The following is a 27,987-nucleotide window of genomic DNA, read 5'->3' on the forward strand; positions in this document are numbered from 1 at the left end:
CAAAAGTGTTTTGTTAAAAAATAGTTTGGTTATAATTATTTAGCCTCGGTTAGCCTGTCAATCAATACAGTGTGTACGTGCCATATGATATTTACATCACTAAGAAGAGAGAGAGAGAGAGAGAGAGAGAGAGAGAGAGAGAGAGAGAGAGAGAGAGAGAGAGAGAGAGAGAGAGAGAGATCCACTGGCTGGGATGCAGACTGATAACTGAAGTATATCATCAGTGCAGCTGCTGTCTTAGAAGGAGGTGAGGTGAGGCGATATCTCATTGACTCAGGTGCGTAGCGATCGAATTCCTGTGCAGATGTTTCCGTTGTTTTTTGTATTTCCTGGTAACTGCAGGTTCGGACAGATGCGCGGCAATGTCACTAATGCGAGTATGGAGGCATTGCATCGTAATTATATCTCATTCATCATTGAGTGCAATAGATTAAGTCATTAATGCTTATAAATGCTGAATGGAAACGATAGAACAACGAATCTGAGTGTATGGCTTAAGAGCATCTATCTTTGCGATGATGTGTGATATTGGCACAATAGTTGTTTTTAGGCTTCTTTTTGTTCTCTTTTTCTGGATTTATACTCAAATTAAGATGTTAGTGAGATGAGGGCAGATAAATTAATCTCGTTCTGTTTGAAAATAAGTCTGTCTTGTATATAGTCGCATTGAGTTTTAAGGGGACACATGGTATCCGAGGTTTGTGTGCAAACACATTGCATCCAATAGTTGTGCTTTGACTAAAGGCGAGTCTTAGTTTCATTCATTGTCATCGTCATACGGTTGTCTGCGCTGTCCGCGGTGCTGAAACCGCCCCAAACTTGCCCCTGCAAGGACTGAAAAGGCGACGACCTCGCCAATAAAACTTGCTCATTCTGTGGTTAGATGTTTCTTTTTCTTAAATTTGCCCTGGGAGTCTCACGTTCGCTGTTCTTTTGCAAAGACTGAATAATGACGTAAGTTTGGCTTCATAGGAAAACTTCATTGACAAGGCTTTTAAAGCGACAGTCAACAGAATTCGTAAATTATTCCTATTTTTGTCTTGCCAACTAATGAGTTTGTAAATCTACAGTTTATCCCTAAACTGTGTAATTTTATGTCACAAGGGTGTTGTTGTTTCAGCCTACCCCACTAGGTGAGCTCTAACAACAACCGAAAACGTACATTTTAAATTGTGCACGTATTTATTATGGTGATCAAAGGAAATATTTTCATTCAAAATTGCACATAAAATTATTTAACGTATATAAATTGCAAAAAAACATTGGCTAACAACTTTAAAAGCATGACAGACACTGAACTTTTGGAAAAAATGGGAAAACTGTCCCATTTCTAGAAATATTTTTGCACCCAGAAATAAGTTGCAAAGTTTTACAACCCTTAGGCATGGTATTTCTAGTTTTAGACTGATGAAAAGCTTATGTGTATGTTCTATATCAGATTAAACAAGAGAACTGCTGATCAGATGATCACAAATGAAATTCTAAACTAGGCATGATCTTTTTCTGTTTAGCGCATTATATTCGTATACATCTCAGCATTTAGGGACGTGATTTCACCCATGCAACTAATTTTTAATTGGTTAAACTGTAACAACACACCCTGATTTACAGCACTCCCTTTCGTCATCAGTGTCAAATGATCACTCTCTTGCATTAGTACTTTATGCATGCTTTTAAAAAAATTAGATGCATAATAAATTAATGGTTTGTAATAGATGCACATGTTGTCTCTAACTAACTCTGTGTTGTGTTTTCTCAGCAGGTGTCAGGCCGCATTAATGTTGTCTCACGTGCGCATCATGGTTGCTTAATTGAATCTGGGACTGCAGAGAAACGAGCACCGCTGGCACGAGCAGCTCGCACGCTATGCCCGTCACACAATGTGGAACATGGCACGCTTGAAGATGCCCCGTGTCTCGTGCGGACACTTACCACTGTTCATGTGTCTGTTTCTACCGACACTCTTATCTCACGCGTTTGGGAACATCTACAAGCGCTCGGCGGTCCCGCGCGCGGCGGCCCGGTCTGTCGCACGCATGGATGGCGACGTGATAATCGGTGCGCTCTTCTCCGTGCACCACCAGCCGTCCGCCGAACGTGTGGCCGATAGAAAATGCGGGGATGTGCGAGAGCAGTACGGCATTCAACGGGTGGAGGCGATGTTCTATACGCTGGACCGTATCAACTCTGACCAGAACCTGCTGCCCAACATCACCCTGGGCTGCGAGATTAGGGACTCGTGCTGGCACTCATCCGTTGCTCTGGAGCAAAGCATCGAGTTCATTCGAGACTCTCTCATCTCCATTCGGGACGACAAAGACGGATCTAAGTGGTGCATCGACGGGACGCCTTCCAACCAGCCTCCTCCCAGTAAGAAGCCCATCGCTGGAGTCATAGGTCCGGGCTCCAGCTCGGTGGCCATCCAGGTGCAGAATCTCCTCCAGCTGTTTAACATTCCCCAGATTGCTTATTCGGCCACCAGCATAGACCTGAGCGACAAAACCCTCTTCAAATACTTCCTCCGTGTCGTGCCCTCTGACACGCTGCAGGCGCGCGCCATGCTCGACATTGTCCAACACTATAACTGGACCTACGTGTCTGCGGTTCACACAGAGGGTAAGTCACAGTCGAGACCTGCCGTTCTCACTAGTCCTCTTGCTATAACTATGAGACATTTCAAACAACTTTTCTAAACATTGTAAATGTAAGAATACAGGTAACCTATCTCTCGTTTCATTACTGTAACACATTTTGTTTGACTGTTTGTTTTTGGCTGTTTGGCTAAATCTTCATACATTTTCTGCTAAAACATGTAAATTCATAAATTAATCATATGCGAGCAGGTGTTTTAACTTAGTAACGGACACAGAAGAGTGTGGTAGCACTTTTCTGTTTGTTGTTACACTTAAAAAAACTGTTACTGAATGTAGTGTGTAAATGAATGCTCAGTACATTCTATACAATCTGCCTCTTTAATGGATGGGTTGTCAATGGAAAACAAAGGCATTTCAAATTTTGTGTATTATTTTGTGATAATCCACCCCCCCCCCCCCCCCAAAAAAGATTCCATATCCCATTTTATTTTAAGCATTTTAAAATAAACAGCTAATAAAATTGGTATTTAGAAATACATAGGTTAAGATGACAGTCAGTGTGTTGTGTAAATGTATAGCCCAATCACTGTCCCATTATGTGCAATAACCGTGGGTCCCTCCCCATGGTCAGCCATGATATTTCCATGTTAAAATTGATCACGGTCACAAATCAAACTATAAGCCAGACATTGTACTTATGCATAATCTTATAACTTCTGCTTTCATGGTCACACTGGGTGTTGGTATGATGGTGATTTGACCATTAGTTCTAATGGGTTAGAGTCCATGTTGGAACCCTCTCTGTTTTCCTCTACTTTGAATATATGTTATCAAAATTTGATTAGAAGGAGGTTTTGTAAGTCTGGCTTTGAATATAAATGCACTAACTTTTAAGGATATGATTTAAGTGTTAACTTTTTTAATTAAGTCAAAACAATTGGAAAAAGCGGCATTTGAATATAATGAGTGCAACGCTCTTTAAATGTACCTAAATGGTAATTCACTTCCATTAGTGTTGTAGTGCAAGTGGACCAAAGACCTTTATTTGCATATGGAAGCATGCTTTAATGACTCAGTCGGTTTCTCCAAACATAATGAGGGAAATAATGTATTCTCCCCTTTTCGCATGCAACACACACACATGTTTTTTGTTGCTCCCTCCAGCATTGTTATGTGTATCATTTTCAATTCAGTTGGTTTATTTATAAAATGTCCAAAGGTGGAAGGCTTGTTTGTTAAACCACACGTTGAGATGATTAATGAACGGGTCAAATCACTTTTTGTTTTCTTTTACGCTGATAGTGTTTTAATTCTGTTCCTCGGGTAGCTTTTGGAATTAAAAGTAAATAAGGTCAGATAGAAATTGGTTTATATTCTTTATGTGTGTGTGTGTGTTGGGGGGGGAGTGGGGTCCTCTTTAGATTACTGTCAGCAAACTTCAGTGAGTAAAAACCAATGCAAAATATTATTGAAGTTCTGATGCATGCCAGGTCGTAATGCGATACTAGTTGGAATTTTGTTAGTGATGTCCTCCTGGTTTCTTATTACTAGGCTTTTACATATCTGCCCACTTCTAACAAGTTAATGTTGAAAAATATTTGAATATTCTAAAGTAAAGGGGCAGCACAGGAACAGATTTAAATAAGCAATATAATGCAGATGCTCAGTTCTCTGTCCTGTTACTTTGGTGATAACTAATTAGAAAGATGACTTTTCCCTTTCAGGAAAGACTGTGTAATGGTTTATCAGTCATGAACTGTAGACAATAACTCATTAACATAACAACATCAGCAACTGTGTCAGACATTGCTGCCTGTTGCTCATAGTAACAGCAAAGATCTTTGATTACATTAATTAACCAGCCAAATATAAACTCATGTCATTTTAATGGCCATATTTAAACAGGCACCAGTTTTACTCAAGCTTGCATGGCAATCTTTTTTGTTTTCAATAATTATTTTGATGTAAATCCTGCTGAAAAATCTAACTCAACTGGTTTAAGCAGGTCACCCAGCCTGGTCTTCAACTGGTTTGGCTGATCTTGAAAAGTGCCACAAAAAGCCCTCTAAAAACAGATCATGTCAGTATTATTGTCAGTAACTTTGAGTACTAGCATCACATTGTTTATTTAACTGTCCTTGTGGTACCTTTCTTCTTTAGAATATTCATATACTTTAACTACATGCTTCAAATGCTATTAATATGACACCAGGAGGACATCACTAGCTTTCTTTTTTCAGCTGAAGTATTTGCAGGGGTGGTAAAAGTACTCAAAAATTATACTCGAGTAAAAGTATATATACCTAAATAAAAAATGACTCCAGTAAAAGTAGAAAGTCCTCCATTCAAACATCACTTGAGTAAAAGTACAAAAGTATCCGATTTAAAACGTACTTAAGTACCGAAAGTAAAAAGTAAATATTCAAACTGTAAATATCAATAATTAAACATTGCATATCACTCCCAAAACAATTTATCTGTTTTAATTGAACAACTTATTAGATACTGCAATTAAGAATTTGTTAGATTTGCAATCATAAGAGACAATGAAGCACCTTGCATCAATTCTAAACAATTTCATTAAGTTTAGTGACAGCATATTATGGTGCAATGACTGGTAGGCCATTCTTTGATACAAATTTTACAATTTCAATTCAATTATTGTGGTTTGATTCCGATCTTGATTCAATAGATTCATTTTGATAAATATTTGGTACAGTAGATACATGTTAATTTTTAAATTAAGAAAATCTCACCTAATTCTGTAAACATAGGCTACAGAGAGCCCTGTCAGCTGGTATTATTACATGTTAAAAATACATGTGATTTTTATTATAATAACAACTTTATAATATTTTAATGATATAAGTAAAATTATAATAAATATATAGTGCACATTTAACAAAATACTAATTTATACTAATATTACAAATTTTATAAAATACTAATTTTTCTAGCCAACTAACATACTATGGTCATTAAATATTTTTTTTTCCTGAGGTAAATGTAACTTAACGTTATGTGACATTGTTCTCCAGCTGTTTTATTGACCTCTATTCTCAGTTGAAAACACTGATTTATTGATATTATGTATAAGGTATGTACATTTCGGTAAGTTGTACTGTATCTTTCAACATAGGCTACCTATTATTGTTCATTTGTGTTTATTTACAATTAACTAGTAGTAAAGAGATTAACGGCACCCCATAGCAGGCGCTAGCTATTTCACATTTAAAAGCTCCAAAACGGTATTTATTGTTTGAATTTCATAATAAAATTGACAGAATCTGAGAGCTGAGAATTTGTTCCATATCAAAAGAAACCTACTCTGTCTTGTCTGTCGGAGTCAGTGTCCTCTTTGCTACGCGATTTTCCTCTGCGTGAGAAAATGGATGTGTCGTGAGAGCGTGTGGAAAGTGTCAATTGCGTGAGTCTCACACTGAAAGAGTGAGAGTTGGCAGCTCTGCAATAGACATGTTCCATAACATTAGCTGCATCAAACAGAAGATGTGCAAGATACAAGGTAAGCGGGAATCTCGGGATCATTGCAGGGCAGAGCTGCACCTTCACCTGTTTCTGCGGTCATCTTCCACAATGGCGAACTGACTGCTATGTGAGCGTATGCTGGCAAAGAGCTTGCGCGTTCTTTTTTTCAAAATTTTTGTTTTTCATTGGTTTGGAAAGCAAGTGTAATAAATACTTGGAGCAGGCATGGGGAAATGTAACTGAGTAAAAAGTAAACTTTGTCTTCAATATTGTATTGGAGTAAGAGTAAAAGTAGATGCAAATAAAACATACTCAAGTAAAGTACAGATCCCCGAAAAAAATACTTAAGTAAAGTAACGAAGTATTTCTACTTCGTTACTTACCACCACTGAGTATTTGTTTCAAATTCGATTCACATGATCTATCAAAGACATGAAATGAATGAAGGGAATGATTATAGGGTTTCTTAACTCACATGTCTGTTTTTTTCACCACAGAATTTTATGAGCGTGAGCAGAAATGCTCATATGAGATGCCTTTAAAAATGACAAACACCAACGTTCCCCTTTAGAAAAAAAGATACTAGACAATAAAACCAGTATTGCCTTTTTAACTAGTAAACATTTTGGTCTTCTCACTTTATAGGACAACCATATTGTGTACCATACAGTTTTATTATTTATGGTTACACTTCATTTAGATAGTCCACTTCCGACATTCTACAAACTATAAGTAACTTTACAACTATGTCAACTAACTCTCATTAGAGTATTAGTAGGCTGTTAGGTTAGGGTTAGTAGAATAAGTTGACATGTACTTGAAATATTGCTTGTAGTCAGTGGAATATTTTGAGTGTTAGCAGATATTAAGCAGACAGTCTAATACTCTAATGACTAATAATACTAATGACTAGTGAGAAAGAGAAAGCTACAAAGGGATAACCTAAACATGTTCCAAACAACCTAAAGAAAGAGAGAATGAGAGAGAAAGGGAATTGTTAGAGAGCCACAGACCTGTGAATGTGCTCAGATTGTCACCCGCACACCCACTCCACACAGACTGACCTCCAGACAGTCATCAGTGACCACACACACCACTCATATTCCCTGATAAGACAGAGCCACTGTTCTTCTTTTGAGCTCAGTCAACAGCAGTGACCTCTGCTGCCCGCACAATCAGATGTAAATTTCGCCTGGCAGCCCAGATGTAGAATGGAACGGAAGATGTTTTAAGTGTACCGTTGTGAGCTGCAGGTTTTAGTACAGACCCGTTTCTAATTCATACAATATTTTGAAAAGGACACAGTGTGTTCAAGTGACCTATTATGGTAATTTGCGTAATTCTCAAGAGCACCACAAAGTGTTATTGGTGTCCTACTTGTCTAGTTACAGTGCAATGCCTGTGGAATACAATTAAGGGATAATGATCAGTCAGTCGGTCCTTAACTTAAATATTGCTTGGTTATTTACTCAATAAATAAACAAATGATTATGGAATATGAGAAGAATGAGAGCGTAGAGGGATGAGTGACTTGAAGGGATAGTTCACCCAAAAATGAAAATTCTGTCATCTTCTCTCTCATGTTGATGTTTTTGCAGAATGTTTCAAATTCAAATCTGTCCAAACCCACCATTGACTTTTATTGTGTGTGCATATCCCTTTAGGAAATGTTTTGCAGTCATTATACAAAAATATTTAATTTCAGAATGCAGTAGTCAGCCAATCAGAATCAAGTATTCCAAAAAGGCATGATAATGACCTTTTTTTTTATTTTGTGTTTCTCATTCTAACTGTATGACGCCATTTTGTATCCTAAATGGTGGTGACCATTTCTCCATTTCATGTCTTTTTCAGTTGCCTGTCTGCCTGTCATTTTGTGTCCTCCATAGTCAACTGTCATCCATTTCTTATCCTGGACTCTGACTGTTCTGACAGGTGTTGGATCAGTGGCGGTAATCCATCCTCCATTCTGTGTCTTTGATTAAAGCTGCACTAGTTTCATGTGTGTTTTGTGTTATCCTTTATTAACCGTCCTACATTTTGTGTCTGACCACAGGTAACTATGGTGAGAGTGGCATGGAAGCCTTTAAGGAGTTGGCCGCAGAGGAGGGTCTGTGTATCGCACACTCTGATAAGATATACAGTAATGCTGGCGAAAAGCACTTTGACCGTCTGCTTAATAAACTGCGGGAGCGTCTGCCCAAAGCCCGTGTGGTTGTCTGCTTCTGTGAAGGAATGACTGTGCGTGGCCTGCTGATGGCCATGCGGCGCCTTGGGGTTGCTGGAGAGTTCCAGCTAATTGGGAGGTAAGGTTTTACCAAGAAAAACTGCATCCCTGAGAATGTTTAGCTATAATTTGCTCATGTTCGATCACGTCAGAGGAATAAATTGCGAGCTTTGAAAGAGACACAAAGGGCAAACAGGTCAAAATGACACCTTGCTAATGATTATATCACAATTGAATCATTTTTTGTGAGCAAAATACTTTTGCATATTGTTTGCAAAATAAGCAAATATGATTCTTATACTATCAATAATTATTCTTACATTTTATGTGTTGCTTTGAGTGCCTGTGTTTCCAATCATGGCGAAAGAAGAACAAACATCGGAATGCTTGAAAATAAGTGTTGATACTGATATGAATACAGAAGTTTCCAGGGAAACCAGATGAGATTAAATATGGACATTGTGAACAGAGGCGCTTTTCACACTTTTCGCCACTAATGAATAATTTGTGATTCAGTAGCTGGCTCACACATCCCTGGAAACTGCCTCCTGCTTCCTGCCTTTGTCTTATATGGTGTCAGTGTTTGAGTTTATGTTTGGGTGCGTGTGCCAGAGAGGCTCGTCACTTGATTTTAGATCAGGCATGGAAAAATGCTGTGGGCTGAGTATTAAATATTCAATCTCACAGCCTCTCAGGAAATGAATCTGATGGCAAATAACAAGTAGGCAAGGAAAAGTTGATCTTTGCTAAACCAACTAAAATTCATGCATCATGTCATCACTTGTGAATTGAACACTAAAATATAATATATTTATTATTGTTAACTAAATATTATATATAATAATTGAAATAAAGCTATAAATATTAGATGAAAAACTTAAATGAAATAAACAGAACAATTCCAAGAGGGTCATCGCACCATCGATGGTAAAAAAAAGAAATATTGCCTTGACATAAATGGGGAACACTTTAATTTACAATCCTGTTTCACATGTACATGCTATGTACTTATTGTAGTAATGACAATAACTGAGTAATAACTAGGTACTAACCCTGAACCTACCCCTAAACCTAACCCTGACCCATGTTGTTACATTACTATGTATTTTTAAGTACACTGTAAGTACCTTAAAAGTGCACGTACTGTAAAATAAAGTGCAATAAATGAGGTGAAGAAATTAGTTGAAGTACTAAAATGTCTGTGAGTATATTGCATATTTACATATTGTATATAGATGTAATGTATGATTCTGTAATCAGCTGTCATCTTGCCATTTGTTTTTAGATGTGTGTCTTCGTAGAGAGGAATATGAGTATTATCGGTCACAGAAGTGTAGGGCATTATTTGCATGGAATCAGTTTGGGTGAAATATGGGAACACTAACATTCACAAGTTTTGAGTCAGTAAGATCTTTTCTATTATAATGTTTTACATTTTCATATGTAATTTATTCCTGTGATGGCAAAGCTGAATTTTCAGTAGTGGTCAACCGATATATCACCAAGGCTGATATATCGGCGGATATTTTATATATTATCCCTGAAAAAAAAAAAAGTTGCATTGGCATAAATGAGTTGAAGAAATAAGTTGAAGTACTAAAATAACCTGATAGAATACAAAATAAAACTGATAGAAAAATTAATTAAAGCAAAATAGAAATATATATAAAAAACTAATATAAATTATAAAACTACCTAAAATTACCAAAATGAAAACGAAAACTGAAAATATAAATATAAAAGATAATTCAAAATATCAATAACTATTATAATAAATATTATTAAAATAACACTGGTCCCCATAAGCCATACCAATACAAGGAATTGTGTTCTTTCTTAGATACTTCTTGTTATTGTGAGTCTCTAGAGAACACTCTTAAAGAATTGGTTAATCGTGGTGGTCTGAAATTTCCTAATATTTGCAGAATTCAATCGCTAAGTAAATAAGCTGAATACTGAACAGTCAGCCGGTCAATATTGCAAAGGAAAAAAAAAACCTTCCGGACCCCAAGAGGGAAAATAGTGTTTTGAGGTATTGTCATGTAATCAATGATATTACACTTTCCTCACAGTTCTGGGTTTGATTTACTAAGGCTATTCTGTGATCATTCACATAGTCTGATAGCGAAAGCAGAGCAATGCTGAATAATATTCACGGACGGAATCCTTTAAGATCTGGAAATGAATTGTAGCAGCTATCTTGTTTAATCTATATCAAGGCAGCATCTATAGCCCACCCACGTACAATCACAGACAGGCCATCATATTCAGCTAACAGACTTTCTAGGTCAAAACATTGTCTGGAGTCTGGCTTTTCGTCTGCTTTCGTGTTTGCATGACCCTTTCTCATTCAGTTTTCAGGTGGGTAATAGAAACGAACATGTGTGTTTTTATCAGTACATGTTTGAGAGGAAAACAGAGGGAAAGAGAGAGAGAGACAGACATCAGAACTGCTTTTGGGAACTAATGGAGATTTATTCATTAAAACACGCCTTGCATTGTCATGATAATCTGAGTACAAGCCTTCAAGCAAGACAGTTGATGATGTGTATCTGAGATGGAGATGGAGTGAGAGAGTAAGTGGGTGTGATTAAGAAAGAGAGATAGAGAGAGCAAGAGAGAGAGAGAAAGGGAGGGAGTATGTTTGGAGAGCTCTTCTGTGAAAGAGGATGAGGTCCAGGTGTTCTTCTTCCTCTGCTTTGTTTATTCTTAGCCAGCTCATGTCTTACCAAAAAGCAGGCTATGTAATTTTCTACAGCAGCAGAAAAAACATAGACTTTGTAATCAACATCCTCAGTCTTGCAGGGAGCTTCCCTAGAACGCTTATTACATTGGATTCCCCAGAAGTAGTCAAGCTACACTGGGCACTATGTTTACCTCTGCCTCTTAATGATCAAATCAAATTCAATCAAATTAATTCCCGCTATTTTTCTAACTTCTTTTTAGTGTCCCATACATGTGCCCTAGGGATATTTGCACATATTATTGCTCTCAGGACAGAAAAACAACATCAGCTCTTCAGTATTTCAGCTGTGTTGTTTCAAGCACTGACAAGAATCCAAATTAAATGTTTACTCTCCTCCTCTAGTGCCTCTGTGTTCCTAGTTCCTAATCTTTTTGCGTTTTTCCTCCAAACACTCCGTCTCCCCTCTCGTTACACATTCTTCTAAGATCAGTTTAAAGAAGAGAGAAATATATTTTTCTGAAAAGAAAATGCGAGTGCTTCTCCATCTTTAAAACCCGGCACCTGTACGATTGCTTAACATTTGGTTCCTAGATTTCATCCTTCATGCAATGTGTGTATATATATATATATATATACACACCGCTCTCTTTGATTAGCATCACGCTGCCTCTCAGTTCTGCTCATATACTGCATATTGCTTTTTTTTTCTGTAGTCAGCTGTCATGATTTTTGCCAATAGTTTTTTTTGATGTGTCTCTTTATAGAGAGATGTTAGGATATTAGGAGTCTTATCAGTGCGTCTCAAGAGAATAGACCATTATTTGCATGGAATTTGTTTAGGTTAAATATGGGACCACTAACATTGAAAAGTTTTGGGTCAGTAATATGTTTTCTATTTTAATATTTTACATTTTCATGTCATTTATTCCTGTGATGGCAAAGCTGAATTTTCAGCAGCCATTACTCCAGTCTCCAGTGTCACATGATCCTTCAGAAATCATTCTAATATGATGATATCAAGATACATTTCTTATTAATATCAATGTTGAGAACAGTTGCGCTGCTTAATACTTTTGTGGAAGCCATGAGACATTTATTCCAGGGTTATTTGATGAACAGAAAGTTCAAAAGCATTTATTTGAAATATAATTTTTTTGTAACATTATAAATGTCTTTACTTTTACTTTAATTAATTTTTTTAATCAATTAAATCAATTATGTTTTGTAAAATAAACTACTGATAATTGAAAAGTAATTATTTGTAGAAATTAAAGCTTTAAATTATCTTTTTATAAGGCATAATTATATGCTTACATATGTTACATTTTATGTTATTTATTATTTCTATACAATTTTCAGTAAATAACTTAGAAAATCACTAAGCAAACTGAAAAAGGACATCTGTTTCATAGTATGGCTCATCGACCATTGATAATGATAAAATGACTTGAAGTGCTTGGGCTTAATTTATCTGATTTTAACTTTCAGTATTTTTAATAAAGCATTATGTCCTTGAGATCGGTCCTGGCTTCACTCCTACTTCTTTTTTTACCCTTTAACTTGCCATATGACTTTAGCACCATTCTTTACCAAGTTTGTATTTAAGTGGGTCATTTACTCAAAGGTGCGCTTGAACTCTCCAAATAGCTTTTCTTCTGAGGTTATTTTCTCTTCAAGTAATGTGGCGAATTGGATTCAGCATTCTTTAATGCATGCAGTGCTGCATGAATGCCTGTGACCTCCTTGTAGAAGTTATCATCTGCGGATATTGCGGTTTTGTAAGAGAACCGCTCTCGTGAAAACCTACGGAGGCTAATTCTCAGGAAACATCTCTTTCTCATTAGCCCTCCATTTCGAATGTATTAAAATATTTATTAGTCATGAGGGTGAACAGAGAGTGAGAAAGATTGACTTTAACAGATTTTCGAAATGTCTGTGTATGGGACGTTCCCACATTTGGTTGAAAAATCAGTTCATTACAGTAGAAGTTGGGATGGAACTGTAAGACGAGACAGAAAAGATAAAATAGTATCTTTTAGTGAGATTCTGCCACAAAAAGAAGCCAAAAAAGAAGCTAGCTGGGTTGAAGCATTAACATTACAGTTTCTGGGAAGCTGCAGATATAAACCTGTTTGTGTTGACCTGCCAGTCTTTAGCAGCGCTTCACATATGGCTCTGAGGTCACTTTCAAGTCTTTAAGGTTCAAACAGCAACAGCAAAACTACATTAGAGTGAGGAAAGCCTGCAGGCATCCCAGCAGCCCTGTCATTGGAACTGTATTACACCACGTCCCATTGGACCTAAAGCACATCTGTTTGCACTCAAACTGCTGTTATAATGTTTAAGAAGTTTTTTACTGTTTACTTTATTCACAAATTTTACGCTGTTTACTTCATGTCACTATACACAAGTTTTCAAGTTTTGCCCCGTGTGAATTCAAAGAATCTTATAAAGAGGCGGACATTGAAAGGTTTTGGTTATGAATGGACTGATTTGGGTTTTTTAGGAGAAAAAAAGACACGCAGAGAGGATATGAAAAAGGCTCGTGATGTGTGTGTGAATGTGAGAAGGGGAGAGAGAGAGTAATGGAGGCAGATGAAAGCTGGTGTGGGGCGAGCGAGAGCGGGCGTGATGTGGGCTCCCAGCAGCAATGCTGCTTGTGAAACACAGAGCCAGGCTGCTGCTAACTGGAGCGCCATGAATTAGTAAAGGCTTCTGGATGAGTTCTAATGGCCCTCAGCCTAAGCCTGCACTGTCTTACTCAGTCCTCTAGAGAGGATCGAGCAACAGTCAACCAGAGCACACATGCACAATATACTGGATTTGAATGAGTAATGAGGGAAGAGAGGATAGGAAGAGAGAGCAGAGGAGGACAATAAAGGAGAGCATTTAGTCACCATTGGCATTTGTCGGATAAACATTGTCTACATCTACATATGCAGTTTTGTCATCATCTAGTATGTTAGTTAGTAGTATCTTTAGATTGGTAGTGTTTCCTGCACGCAACAACAAACACAGTGCAAGCCGGGATGTTTAGTTCTTTATCAAATTACTCTTATGAACTGGTTCTTTTTAATGAGTCAGTTGAAAAGAAAAGCCTTGACCTTGCTTGCCAGTTAGCAGTTTGAATCCGAATCATTCAGTGAATCAGCCAAAGCCATTGAGTTCACAATTGACTCCCTAATCTGATATTTTTCAGTTTCAAAAATGTCTGATTTAAAATGAACTGGTAACCGACCGTTACTGTTATGTGTTAGTTACATTAGCCTGTTTTACTGACTTTTTGTTTATGTGACAATGTAATATTAATGTACAGTATAAACATAGACTACCATTAGATTAGGGTCGGTAAGATTTTAAAATGTTTTTGAAAGAAGTCTCTTATGATAACCAAAGCTGCATTTATTTGATTAAAAATACATCTTTTAAAAAATTTACTTTTTTAAAAGATTTTATTTTTGACTATTTTTTCCTACCTTTATTATGATAAAGGATAGTATAGAGTGGACAGGAAGAAAGGTTGTTGAGAGAGAGGGGGACGGGATCGGGAAAGTTCCGCTAACCGGGACACGAACTCGTGTCATCCGAACCGCAACGCCGCTATATGTTGACTTTAAAATGTAATTTATTCCTGTGATGGCAAAGCTTCATCAAAACAAAGCAAAATAACAAACGACACCCTGGGGACGACCGATGGAGATGGAGCTGCTGGAGATGGAGACCCAGGTGGAGTCGACGAGAAGAAGAGCCCGTGTGACATCGCTGGCACTGGAGATTGAGGTGGAGCTGTAGCGACAAGCGTCTGAGGGGGAACCAAGGAGCCTGAGGACTGAGGTGGAGCTGGTGGGACTAAAGACGAAGGTGGAGCCAGGGGGAAAGGCGGAGCCAGATGGTGCCGAAGGTGCAGGCAGGACGACATCTGACCAATGCGGAGCTGGTGGGAAGAGGGAGCCCGGTGGAGCCGTCAGGGGCGGTGGTTTCTGGTGGAGCCGAGGGAGGGAGGACCCAAGGCGGAGCCGATAGGTCGACAGGCCGCAATGGGAATGATGGGTTTGTAAGCTGGAAGCGGAGCCAGGGGAACTTCCTAACTGGGCAGAGTTGTAGAACTGAAGCACCAAGGCAGTTCCTCCCAAAAAGGTGTTGGAGATGCAGAGAGGCTGAAGGGAACCAGTGGAGGTGGGGCTGAGGAACTGGCTGATTTGGGAAGAGGAGGTGGGTGAGGGAGGCTGGTAGGGATCACAGGGAGCACAGGCGCCATGGGGCTGGGCGGAACCAACAGAGAAACAGGAGATTCAGGGCTGGGCGGGACCAGTGGGGTTGGGAGAAACAGAGAAATATCTTCCCCAAACACCTCCACAGACTAGGAAAACTAGGTCAGCTGACAGGGCACACAAGTAAACAGGACAGAACCAAAAACACAATGAAACAAAGTAAAAACAGACCATACATGTTACACATGATCCTTCAGAAATCATTTGAATGTGCTGATTTGGTGTTCAAGATCCATTTATTATTATTATCAATGGAAAAACAGTTTTGCTGCTTAATATTTTTGTAAACATTATTTTCAGGGATCTTTGATTAATAGAAAGTCCAAAAGAACAGGATGAAAAGGCAGGATGGAGAAAATAAGAAAAAACAAGAGTGGTAAAAATAATAATGAAAAATAAAAATGTGCAGTAAGATGATGCGCGAAAATCCAAAATGATGTGGGGAAGATGAACATGTTGAGGTTAATCTACACTGAGAATTAGGGAAGGATTGTGTTGTGATGAAATCAAACAGCTCCTGTCCCCCTACAGTATGTGCCATCCATCGCCTCTCTAGTTAGCCTGTCTTCAGCCTCAGGACACTGCCATATCTGCCTATCATAGTAGCACACATGAGTTTCTACCTGAGCTTCAGCTCATTCATTATTCATAGAGGTAATAAACCTCTCTGTAGAGTTCTGCTATATCTAATCTCTGCCATTTTCTGCTCTACTGTGGGGTGCAAAGCTGTTTAGGGAGATTTATTTTAGGTCAAAGCCTCTAAAGGTAATTTTGTCTAATTCGCTGTATGATACGCCATGGAGAACTAAAGGGAGGAAAGTTAGGAGAGCAGAGAATGATGAAGATATTGAATAATGATATTTTCATGTCTTAGTCTCAAATAATAGAATGCTGATGTCATTCAAGAAATAGTGTAGAATCTGAAATATAACTTTTAATCATTTTTATTTTAATGTATTTATTTGTTCAAAGGTTCCATATGTTTACAAAATCCTAAAATGTTCAGTTTACTTCCAGGATTAAATTAGATCAACTAAACACAACCACTCATAGCTCAACACTGAAATGCTTTGGTGCCCACATGGTTTACTGAATCTCATTTATATGAAATATGAAAGCTGTGTTTATACAAAGAAGCTGGATCGTTATGACACAAATTCCTCATTCTCTGACATGTTATGTTCTCTCTTTTCTTCTAAAGTGATGGCTGGGCAGATCGCGATGAGGTGGTAGAAGGATTTGAGCAGGAAGCAGATGGTGGGATCACAATGAAGTTGCAAACGGAAGAAGTTCAGTCATTTAATGAGTACTTTCTGAAGCTGGGTTTGGACACCAACACAAGGAACCCGTGGTTTGCTGAGTTCTGGCAGTACCGCTTCCAGTGCCGCATTCCTGGTCACCCCCAGGAGAACCATAACTTCCAAAAAATCTGCACAGGTAAACAAAGAACCAAAAGACAGTCAAATGATATCAGTATGAATATGTAAGATATCATTTGATATCTAATAAGAATATGCAAGATACGAGTAACATTTCATATTAGGGTAATTAAAATGAAGGAGAACAAGTAAATGTGATATATTTGTATTATTTTGCTCATTCTCATGATACATGCTGTGTTTTGCAATTTAATGAAAAAGATGTGTTATTTTGAATAACTGATGTCTGCCTGATAATTATTGTGTTTTCAGGAAAATATTGTGTGCATGATGACATTTTACTGAATTATGTATGGTAACTGTATATTTCCCTCCATTTTTTCCATGTTATTATCCTCTGGTTGGTGCTTTAAAAGGTGATATAGGTAAACTGAGTTGTGCCCACTAATTCTTTGTGCTTTTCCAATAATTCTTTGCTTTGTCCACATAGAAATATAGTTTAACATTTTCTTTAATACATATTTCATTGTTAAGAGACAGTGCTTGAGAAAACATGCTGCTTCTCCCACAGTTAATAAAAACTTTATTTTGCATAAAAGAACAAATATAATCTATAATGCAATTGAATTACTCGAATCCTAAATATATAAGACTGTAGTAATGTTGATTAGTTTTTGATTGCTTTAATTAGTGACAAGAGCTTAAAGTTTGTTATTGTTCTCTTCTTCTGAAAGACACTCACGGTGGTAAGTGAAAGTTGATGAGAGACATTATGATGTTATGATACCTGCACTGAAGAAGCACTTCACTATGGCAACAGACAGCACAATAGGTTGGACTGTGTTTGGCTTATTTGATTGGCAGAGCTATTCTCAGTTATGAAGATGATGTGCAGTTCAGAGAGGTACATCACATAGAGTGAAGATGGGAAATGACAGAAATACATCAGTTAGTTTCATCATAATCATTTATGATAACGGCTGCAGATCCTGATACACTATGGGCATGAAGCTCACAGCGTGCTATGATTTGTGCATAAGCTGTTCTTTGTCTCACGTTTTATTGTAGTACCCTGATCATGCACTTGGATAGGAATCAGATTGATATCGATCATAAACTTTTGATGAGCTGAATCTCTAGAAGACTTTAGTTTAGTCTAAAAGTCAAGCAAGGTCAGGCTGTATGCTGCCAAAGCAAGATATCAGTCCAGCTTTTCTGTGCTGCTTGAAGGGTTGGCTTGATGGCACTGAGAGCACAGGAGAAGCTTGTTACACACAGAGAATATTCCGTCACAAAGTGTGTGTGAAACTGTGTGAATGTGCAAAAAAAGACACAGTCACAGAGAAACGAGGTACCCACACCACCTGCATGTGTGTAAGAGTGAAGAGTTCACTTGGATGATTTATTCACTGCAAAAAAATATTTTCTAAATCAGTATTTTTGTTTTGTTTTTCCTGTACAAATATCTAAACATCCTTTAAATAAAACTTTTTTTCTTGAGAAGCAAAACTTCATAAATTATTAAAACTTATTTTCAGAGAATATGTGAATTTAGTTTATTTTCTTACCTCACTGGCAAATTATTTTATGTTTATATTTATTTTCTTGTTTTAAGCAAAAATCTCACTAAATTCTGATTAATTTATGCTTAAAACAACAACAACAAATTTAGCTAATGGTAATGCCAGTTTTTATCAGGTGAATTTACTTTGTTTTAAGGATTGTATTTTTTACTGAAAAACAAGACAAAAATACTGATTAATATTTTTTTTTTTAGTTTTTTTTTTGCAGTGCAGAACTTCCAGGAACGGCATTTAAATGAGAATTATATTTAATGAATCTATGATTTTTTTTCTTGCCTCTGATCTCTCTTGAATGTAGCACTGGAATGGCTTTTCCATCAGCTGGCTTATGAATATGGCTTTTTTCCAGTGGCTTGCCAGTGCTAAGATATGAAACTAAGTGAACGCATGTAGTTTGCCAGCAGGACTCTCCTTCCCTTTATTCACTCTTAGTGTCACTCTCTAAATGTGATCATATTTTAATATTAGGGGCATAAAATTATATATAACATTAAGACAAAGTGACATTCTGCCTTTAGTCAGTCTATAATAATGAGAACTTTGCTATTTACTGGTTTATATTTTGACAGCACAGAGCCTCTGGCTGTTCTTAGTTCTTAATATAATTCATCTAGTGTCAGAATATTTTTATTAGTTAAATTGCAAGCAATTCCAACAGATAAATATATAAAATCCTGGATGGATGGAGGCAGAGTGGCACAAATATGAAAATAGTCCTTACTTTAATCTCACACACTTCTTTCCCTGACAGGAAATGAGAGCTTGAAAGACAACTATGTCCAGGACAGCAAGATGGGCTTTGTGATCAATGCGATTTATGCAATGGCTCATGGCCTTCATGATATGCACAAAGAGCTGTGCCCAGACTACGTTGGCCTATGTGAGGCGATGGATCCTATTGACGGCAGTAAGCTGCTGGACTATATACTCAAGACCTCCTTTGCTGGCGTGTCTGGGGAGGAAATCTACTTTGATGTAAACGGAGACTCGCCTGGGAGGTAAATGGCAAGACTAATGTGTATGTACTAGTGATCTGTTCCAAAACCTAGTAATTGCTAGGTTTAATTAATTGCTAATAGTTAATTGCCTGCCCCTTTAATTGCTAATAGTAAACTGCTCTTTCGGTGCTAAAATATTCAGTACACAAAATCTGTGTATTTTTATGGATGTGCATGGATGTGTTTATGCAACAAGTTAACCCAAACATATGCTGAAATTCTGCTGGAAAAAAACTAACAAACAAACATTTACACTGAAACACTGGTTTGCTGTTCACTGCTGACCTCCCAGCCTGGCAAAGCTGGTGTTTAGCTGATTTAACATGACGGGCAGCAGGTCCTTGAGTCTAAAAAGTGCCCAAAGCCACTGTAAAACAAGCCTGTCCAGCTACCAGCTGATACCAGCTTATAACTTAGAGTAAAATATACTGTTTAACCCAATATTTTTGTTGTGTATTTTTATGCTTGGAGTATCATGCTGTTAGCTTAGCAACATGCTAACATCACAAACAATTGTGTGCGGAATTGCTGCCTATGTAGAGTGTTCCAAATCTGATATTTCAATGAGTTTTAGGAAGGTGTCTTAGAAGGCAGCTGTCTTAGTACAAAGCAAGCTCACTAGGTTTATGTACAGATCTAGTTTAAAGTCAGTATGACAACTCATACCTGAATCGCCAGTGTGACACAAACCATTTTAAATACCCATTCTCAACTCAACGCCCACAAGATCCACTTTCCTGAAGGGTTTAGCTCAAACCTTGATCAAACACACCTGCCTATTATAGTTATCCTGTCTTTGATATCCCACAATCCTGTGCTTTCCGTTCTGTGACAGTTGAACTAAAAAATAAGAAGGCATTTAAAGGTTGCGTTTGGTGGTCAGTTTGTGTAAATAATTTTTTTTTTACCAATGTTTTCTCACTTGACATGACCTCTGATGTCATTTCTAGGGAGAAATAATATTGCAGTAATTAAATATTTACTTAGTTATCACCAAAGCTCGCTCTATTTTGCTGTAGATCATTAAACCGTTATGCTGCCTCAGAAGTCTTTCCGAAAAGGTACCTCCGTGCGGAATCGCTGCCTACAAGTCATTGTCTGATAAGGCAGCGAGTCAGCTACCTATATTTTCGGACCCAGCCCTTGATTAGCTTGTTCAGGTGTGTTTGATTAGGTTTGGAGCTAAACTCAGCTGGAAAGTGGATCTCAAAGGCAAGAGTTGCCCTGGCCTGCTCTAAGGCAACAATTGATCATCACCCTCAGGTTAGATTTGGCAGCCTAACCAACACATGCAAAGAGGTGCGTATCGGATGGTAATGGGCTTGGAGTGGAACAGATTGCCTGTCTCAAGGAGATGCTTCAGTCCTCTCCACTCCAATACCATGATGCGGTCAGCTCCTGTCACCCTGGCTATACATGAACAAAAGATGACAGCTCCACTGCTGCCAAGTCTGCCACTGCTTTGTGTACATGTGTGCATTTCTTAAACTTTGCCTCATCTGTAAGATAGGGAGTGTCATTAGTATGGATGAGTGGACTGAGCACTCAGGTGGTTGTGGATTCATATTCCAGGTGGAGGATGCAAAATTGAGAGACTTGAATGTGTGAACATGGTAAAAGTGTGAACTCTGCCTCTTGCTAGTCCCGGGGCTTCAGCAACACTGAGCTACTTATTATGGAAGACTTGCTCTTTTTCTTTCTCTTTCTCTTTTTTTATCTACCCATATCATTGCCTCTCTGACTTTTTCTTCTATCTAAGGTATGACATTATGAATCTACAGTATGTGGAGGAGATTGGCCGCTTTGATTACATTAAGGTGGGGTCGTGGCATGAAGGTCTCCTAAGCATCAGTGATTACAAACTCATGACGAACCGCACTGAGATGGTCCGATCTGTCTGCAGCGACCCATGCTCCAAGGGACAGATCAAGGTGTGTATGTGCCATAATTATGTATGCATAGTACATCATTTCTCCAGATGAAAGCACTTCAAATCTGAAGTGTGCAATTTTTGTTTGTTAAAAGATTCTACTTCCCTGAGTGTGTTGCTTTCCTGAGCTATCAAAACATTGGTCTGCAATATGTTTGGGCTTCCCTCACCCAGCCCAATACAACAAGATTAGTTCAACCAATGGCGTGAGTTAGGGGCGGGACTATCCGTTTGATTATCCAATGACGGGGGATGGGAAATTTGTTAGAAAACAATCCTTATACAGTAATGACATATTTCAGATTTATGGTTTCCAGTTTAACCATGTCAATTAATACTTCTGGGGTAAGACTTTGCAGTAAGGTTGCACACTTATTTTTGATTTTGTATAATTTTCCAGTTATTTGATATCTTACATTTAATTTTATTTTTTAAATCTTCAGTCTCAATATTGCATGCAAGTAAATTAATAGCTCAAGAAAATGTATCATTTATATTATACAATCCATTTATACAAAATAAATAACTAAAATATACATAATAATAATAATAAAGTAAATGTAATAATTAACATGAACTAACAAATAACTAATATTTTCTTGGCATTTATTAATTTAGGTTAATGTTGCTTTCGATATATACTAATAACAATATAATGTAAATAAAAGTTTCCATTGTTAGTTAGTGCGAGATCAATGAAGTTTTAACTTTAACTTTTAACACTCAGTGTAAGAGTTCTGGTTTTCTGATTGTAGGTTATCCGTAAAGGTGAAGTGAGTTGCTGCTGGATCTGCACTACATGTAAAGATAATGAATACGTTCAGGATGAGTTCACCTGCAAAGCTTGTGACCTGGGCTGGTGGCCTGATGACGAACTGGCAGGTAAGAGACTTTGTTTACATATTATTCACTCTCCCAGTTATTCACGCATCTATTAAAATAGCTCTTTATTCAGATACTTAGACCACTATTTCATTGAGAATAGCTCAAACTCAAAAATATGAATTTGCTGTATTCTGGCAACGTTTATGGCCTTAGATTCTGTTCAGCCCATTTATCCTGCCGGGTCTTTTCCTATCACTGCTCTCAATCCCCTTTGCATCCTACCCAGCACCAACACTTTCTCTCCCTCTGGGCTGTGAGCCGCGCGTTATTTTGACAGCTCTTTGCAGCAGCGAGCAGAGCTGGATAACGGTGAGGTTGGAATCCCATTAGTACCCAGCAGCCGTGTGTCAGGCTCAACAGTTTCACCACAGAACCTGAGCAGCAACAGGGAATTCTGATTACCAGAGAGACAGACTGATCTGAGATCGAGAAAAAGCTCTGTCATAGTGAATGAGAAAGAGAGACCCTTCAGAGATGCATAGAAAGCTCTGTCATAGAGAATGAGAGCGTTAAGAATGCACACAGAAAAAGTAGGGCATATGCTTAAGGGTCGATGACATGACACTCTTCTATTAATTTATTCAAAAATATTTATAAAAAAGTAATTACCGTTACATAACCGTTTTTTTATCTGTCTTAAAGAAATCTAAAGCTGCATTTATTTAATAAAAAACAGTAATACTGTGAAATATTACAATTTAAAACAACTTTATATTTGTATATTGTACAAAATTCGATTTGAATATTTTAAGATGTAATTTATTTCTGTGATGTGAAAGCAATATTTTCAGTAGCCATTATTGCATTCTTCCATGTCAAAGATTCTTCACATTCTAATATGCTGATTTGGTGCTTATCAGTTGTGCTCCGTAATATTTTTGTTGAAACCGTGATATATTATTTTCAGGATTCATTGATGAAAAGAATGTTACAAAAAAATTATATTTCAAATAAATACTGTTCATTTTAATAATGTAAAAGTATTTACTGATATTTTTGATCAATTTCGATGGATCTATGCAGAATAAAATAATCCATTTATTTTTTAAAAAAAAATCTTACTGACCCCAAATTTTTGAAAGGTAGTTTACATACAACTTGAATAGATCTCTTCTATAAAGAGCATGTTTTCATTTTTAACTGTCCTGATATAAAAAGCCATTAAAATAATAGAATAAAATAAAAATATAAAAAAACCAGTAATTTTAAATTAATAACAATGAAACTTTTCTTGAAAGTCACATCTGGGTTTTACCATATGAAACCAACATATTTTAAAAATGTGTCCATTTCCTTTATAATTTATCCGATGTTATTATAACATCAAAACTCACACGCATAGTAAATAAACACATGTTAGCGATACAATCTTTGCCAAGAAGATTGGAAGATCCAGAAGTCCAATTCTTTGTCTCGTTGTCCCGTTCTTCATTTATTTTCCACCCATCGTGACTTCATATCTGCTTGCTTTATTCCAGAATGCAAGCCTCTCCCGCTCAAATACCTAGAGTGGAGCAGCGTGGAGTCCATCATCGCAGTGGTGTTCTCCTGCCTCGGCATCCTGGTAACGCTGTTCGTCACCTTCATCTTCATCCAGTACCGTGACACTCCGGTGGTGAAGTCCTCCAGCCGTGAACTCTGCTATATCATCCTGGCGGGTATCTTCCTTGGCTACATCTGCCCCTTCACACTCATCGCACGTCCCACTGTGTTCTCCTGCTACCTGCAGCGCCTCCTAGTGGGCTTGTCATCCTCCATGTGCTACTCCGCCCTCGTAACCAAGACCAACCGCATTGCACGCATCCTAGCCGGCAGCAAGAAGAAAATCTGCACACGCAAGCCCCGATTCATGAGTGCCTGGGCCCAGCTGGTCATCGCCTTCATCCTGATTAGTCTCCAGCTGGCTGTGGAGGTCACTCTGATCGTACTGGAACCCCCTGAGCCGGTGAAAAGCTACCCCAGCATCAGGGAGGTGTTCCTCATCTGTAACACTAGTAACGTGGGTGTAGTGGCTCCGCTGGGTTACAATGGCCTGCTCATCATGAGCTGCACATACTACGCCTTCAAGACCCGCAACGTGCCGGCCAACTTTAACGAAGCCAAGTACATCGCGTTCACCATGTACACTACCTGCATTATCTGGCTGGCCTTTGTTCCAATCTACTTTGGCTCCAACTACAAGATCATCACCACCTCTTTCTCTGTCAGTCTCAGTGTTACCGTAGCACTGGGCTGCATGTTCACACCCAAGATGTACATCATCATCTCCAAGCCTGAGCGCAACGTACGCAGCGCCTTCACGACCTCAGATGTGGTTCGCATGCACGTGGGCGATGGGAAGCCAGCTCCCTGCCAGAGCAACAGCATCTTCAACATGTTTCGCAGGAAGAAGAACAACAACAATGCAACCGGCAGCACCAAGTGAGTGACACCTAATAATAGGTTTGAGTCACATTTCTGAAATATCAGCTAAATGCACATACAGGCTATGAAACGTATGGAAATAAAATAATAGTATTTCTTTCTCAGTAGCACACCAACAAGTTGGACTGCAGTGATAGCACTGAAAGTGTTATTTCTAGCATGTGTGTGTATTTGAGTTGTCTCTCCCATGTTTTTCTACCTGCTGCAAACCAAGAGTATGTACGTAGCATTTGGCTAGGGACTGACACTATCCGGTCGTCCTCTATCTGTGCTGAGTCCTCTTCCAAAAAACATAACCTAATTTTCATCAAACTACCCATTCACTTAGTCCCTCTCTCTCCTCCTCAGTATTAACCCACTTCTCAGTATGCCTCCTCCCCCCATGTCAAACCTTCCCCTGACTAAAAATTGAACCCAGTTCTCTGAGGCTGTATCTTCCGTATCCTATTCCCTTCTAATAACCCGTTCACACTGACAATGATTTTATCACTGGAGGTTGCTGTAATGTTTTGTGCTAGTTGACATTCCTACTGCTCGATGCCCCAAAGTTAATGGTGGGCTTAAGAAAATCTAATCACAAATGAGATGTATTACTAACAAAAATCTGATTAATTAAAAATAAGTAATTTTATCTTGACAAGGAATATTGTCGAGTCGTTGCTCAACGTACAACGTTGTGGCTCAAAGCCACAAGTCAATGCTCATTTGCACAAACCTTGATGTTTGTATAAACTTTCCTTCCATTGGTAGTTGCTGGTAACTGCATTGAGTCGCCGCTCAATTGCATGGACTTAAACGTTTCTCTAAATTGACGCGTCACTGTACAAACCTTCATCACATCGCCAGAGTCTATCCACTCTCATTGAAAAAGAGTGACTTCCAGTTTGCTGCTGCAAATCACTGTCTGTGTGAATTCCCCTTGATTCTGATGCAGCTTTCAGCTCTGAGGCCTCTCTGTCCGGTTAACTTAATTACACTAAGAGCGGACAGCGAATGCCACGTTGATCTGAAACTGAGGGGAATTCCATGAAACCCTTATTCATACTGCATGACGTTCAGTTTAAGCTGAGCAGTGCAGTGAAGGGATGGCAGAGAATGAGCCATCGTGGCTTTCATAATGCTCTGTAAGCAGGTCATTATGAGCATATGCAATTATTATGTTTGAGGGAGGTCTCTGTCAGCGACTTCATGAATTAACAATGTTGAGTAACGCATCGTGTGCTAACCCTAATCATGAGTTTTATGGCTGTAATAATTGTATGAATTGTATGAATGATGACATGCATAATGATCATATTTCTGTCATGTTCTTCTCTGTCTCTGTGTCGCATTCTGGTGTTTCTCCATGGGAATAACATTGGGTCTCTGTTTCATTCATAGTCCTAATGGAAAGTCTGTGTCATGGTCTGAATCAGGTGCCAGACCCCAGGGGAGGGGGTCGAGTGTGTTCCACAGACTGTCTGTGCATGTGAGGAAGCAAGCGGTCGGCCAGAGTCAGATGGCGGTCATACGACCCCTAACTAATGCCTCACAACCCCCCGAGTCTGAATATGATGCTGGTCTCAACACAGCCCCCAATGGCTCTCACCCCGAAGACAAGGAACTCTACAATCGCAACGAGGGGCCCGATGTGGGTCGCCAACATCCCACAACCCAGGAGGGAGTGGTACAACTTTCCTATTCCCCCCCTAATTTAATAGACCACAGCACTGATTGTCCTCAAGGGGGGCAGGTGGACACTCAGAGCTCTACAGTTCCTAATTTTGAGCAATTTGTAATTGGCACGGGCAACGAGTTAAGCCCCATCGCCTATAAATTGTCCACCAATCAGCTGCCTCTTCCCTTGCAGGGAGAGGCGTTCCCTGTGGAAGGTTCTGAAATGGAAGCTCTTGACCTCATTCAGGGGTTTCTGTGTGAGAGTGCCACACAAGAGGAGGAGGAAGGTGTGGAGGAAGAGATGGCACAGAGTAAGCTGACTCTGCTCACTCCACCTTCCCCCTTCAGGGATTCGCTTCGGTCAGGGGGGTCCATTCCCGGATCCCCCGGCTCTGATAACAACCCTTCCTTTTCCCTAAATATGAACTACACCCCAAAACAGAGCTCTTTTACACTGTAAAAGCACACGCTCAGGACGCCGCTGTTTATTAATCGATCACTGCAGGATATCATTTGCTTGCTTACTCGGCTATCTTCGCAAGTCTTTGTCAAAATGTTTCGGAAAAGCAAGAAGGACCATTAAATGAACAAGTAGGACATCCTGTTTGGAATATTTTTCTGTAAGGCAGCGCTGGCAGCATCCGTTTTCCAAAATGCTGCAGAAAGTTGGAGTGCCAAATATTATTCTGTTGCTGTGCCCGAAATCCGCTGGCAAATGACATCACAACAGTCCAGGAGTGATTATGCCAGCTTGCTGCTTTACTATTACACTCTTAGCAGGATGAGACACACTTTCTGAGATTTTGTGCTTTTGAACAATGTAGCTGGAGTTGGTTCTGATTAAAAAGTTTACTTACTATTACTAACAAAAAGTCAATGATAAAAAAATAAGGGTTTGTGGATGTAGACAGCACTGAGACATAAGTACAACACATGTATACAGGTAAACCACACATCTAGTATCAGGCTGCTTTGTGCTTATAGTATCTGATTTCCATTTTTAAACAGTTTTCAGTAACTGTGGACAAGTCAGAGTGAAACAATGAAACCATGTGTGCACAATAACCCCCACTTGGTTGACTGGATGAGTAAACATGGAGTTTCCCTGCTAAGGTATTTTCCAATTTCCTTGTGGCTCCCAAATGTAAGTTACAGTGCTTTTGCTTAGAGTCAAAGGCAAGAATGCTGATTGTAATGTTAGGTATAGAATACTATTTAGCTTAAATGTGGAGCCAAGGTAAATAAAAGAAACTGTGTTATGTGTGAACTCATCCTTGAAAATGGGAGCAATGTTTTCAAACATTTGTATACTATTCTGCCATCTATTGTTTTCCACACAGATGGTGTCTTTGTATTTCTGCTATATGTTTCTATGATTAGAATGTGAGATATTTGTAAGTTTTAAAAACGATGTCTTATAACTTGCTCTTTGTGATAAAGGGATGTATATGGTGGCACTGAAGCTGGAGTAACTTTTCAGCAACTTTTACAAACTTTTAAATGTTCCATTTTTAAATTGTATCTATGAGTAGTTGCTTCTAGTGGTAACTTGTAGCATTTACTGCCAATTTTGCGTAGGATTATCACATGAATTTGCGACTGTAACGCTTTAAGTTTAACAGGACTATTAGGATGCAACTCTCAAAAGAACAATATTCTTGAATATCTTACATATTGTAAATGTTAAAATGGATTGTAATATTAGGTCTTTTAGTGTAAGTTGTTTGGAACAGAATAATTTGCTCAATGTAATTGACAGATCACCTGTTTACATGGTTAAATGAGGGAAATGCTCTTTTTGCCAGGACAAATCATGCTGTAAAATAAATATTTTATATCTAATGCCGTCTTTAGTTTATTCACCACCT

General features: G+C 38.5%; 1 protein-coding gene across 4 annotated transcripts; it reads left to right on the forward strand.

The window, feature by feature from the left end:
- Positions 1–136: 136 nt before the first annotated feature.
- Positions 137–27,961, forward strand: grm1a (glutamate receptor, metabotropic 1a). 4 transcript variants are annotated; one of them, XM_077220468.1, is made up of 9 exons: positions 137–277; positions 1,763–2,616; positions 8,137–8,386; positions 16,466–16,701; positions 18,978–19,224; positions 20,984–21,155; positions 21,910–22,036; positions 23,518–24,460; positions 25,879–27,961. In XM_077220468.1, the coding sequence occupies exons 2-9, from the start codon at positions 1,881–1,883 to the stop codon at positions 25,985–25,987; spliced, it is 2,820 nt and encodes a 939-aa protein (XP_077076583.1). In that variant the 5' UTR covers positions 137–277; positions 1,763–1,880; the 3' UTR covers positions 25,988–27,961. The 4 variants fall into 4 exon arrangements, with proteins under 4 accessions (XP_077076583.1, XP_077076581.1, XP_077076582.1 ...); XM_077220466.1 differs by having other exon boundaries at positions 151–277; positions 25,844–27,961; XM_077220467.1 differs by having other exon boundaries at positions 157–277; positions 1,760–2,616; positions 25,844–27,961.
- The last annotated feature ends 26 nt before the right edge of the window (positions 27,962–27,987 follow it).

This window comes from Siphateles boraxobius, unplaced genomic scaffold, assembly GCF_051911475.1.
Source record: "Siphateles boraxobius isolate OS27281-9 unplaced genomic scaffold, OSU_SipBor_1 8, whole genome shotgun sequence".
Classification (NCBI taxonomy): Eukaryota; Metazoa; Chordata; class Actinopteri; order Cypriniformes; family Leuciscidae; genus Siphateles; species Siphateles boraxobius.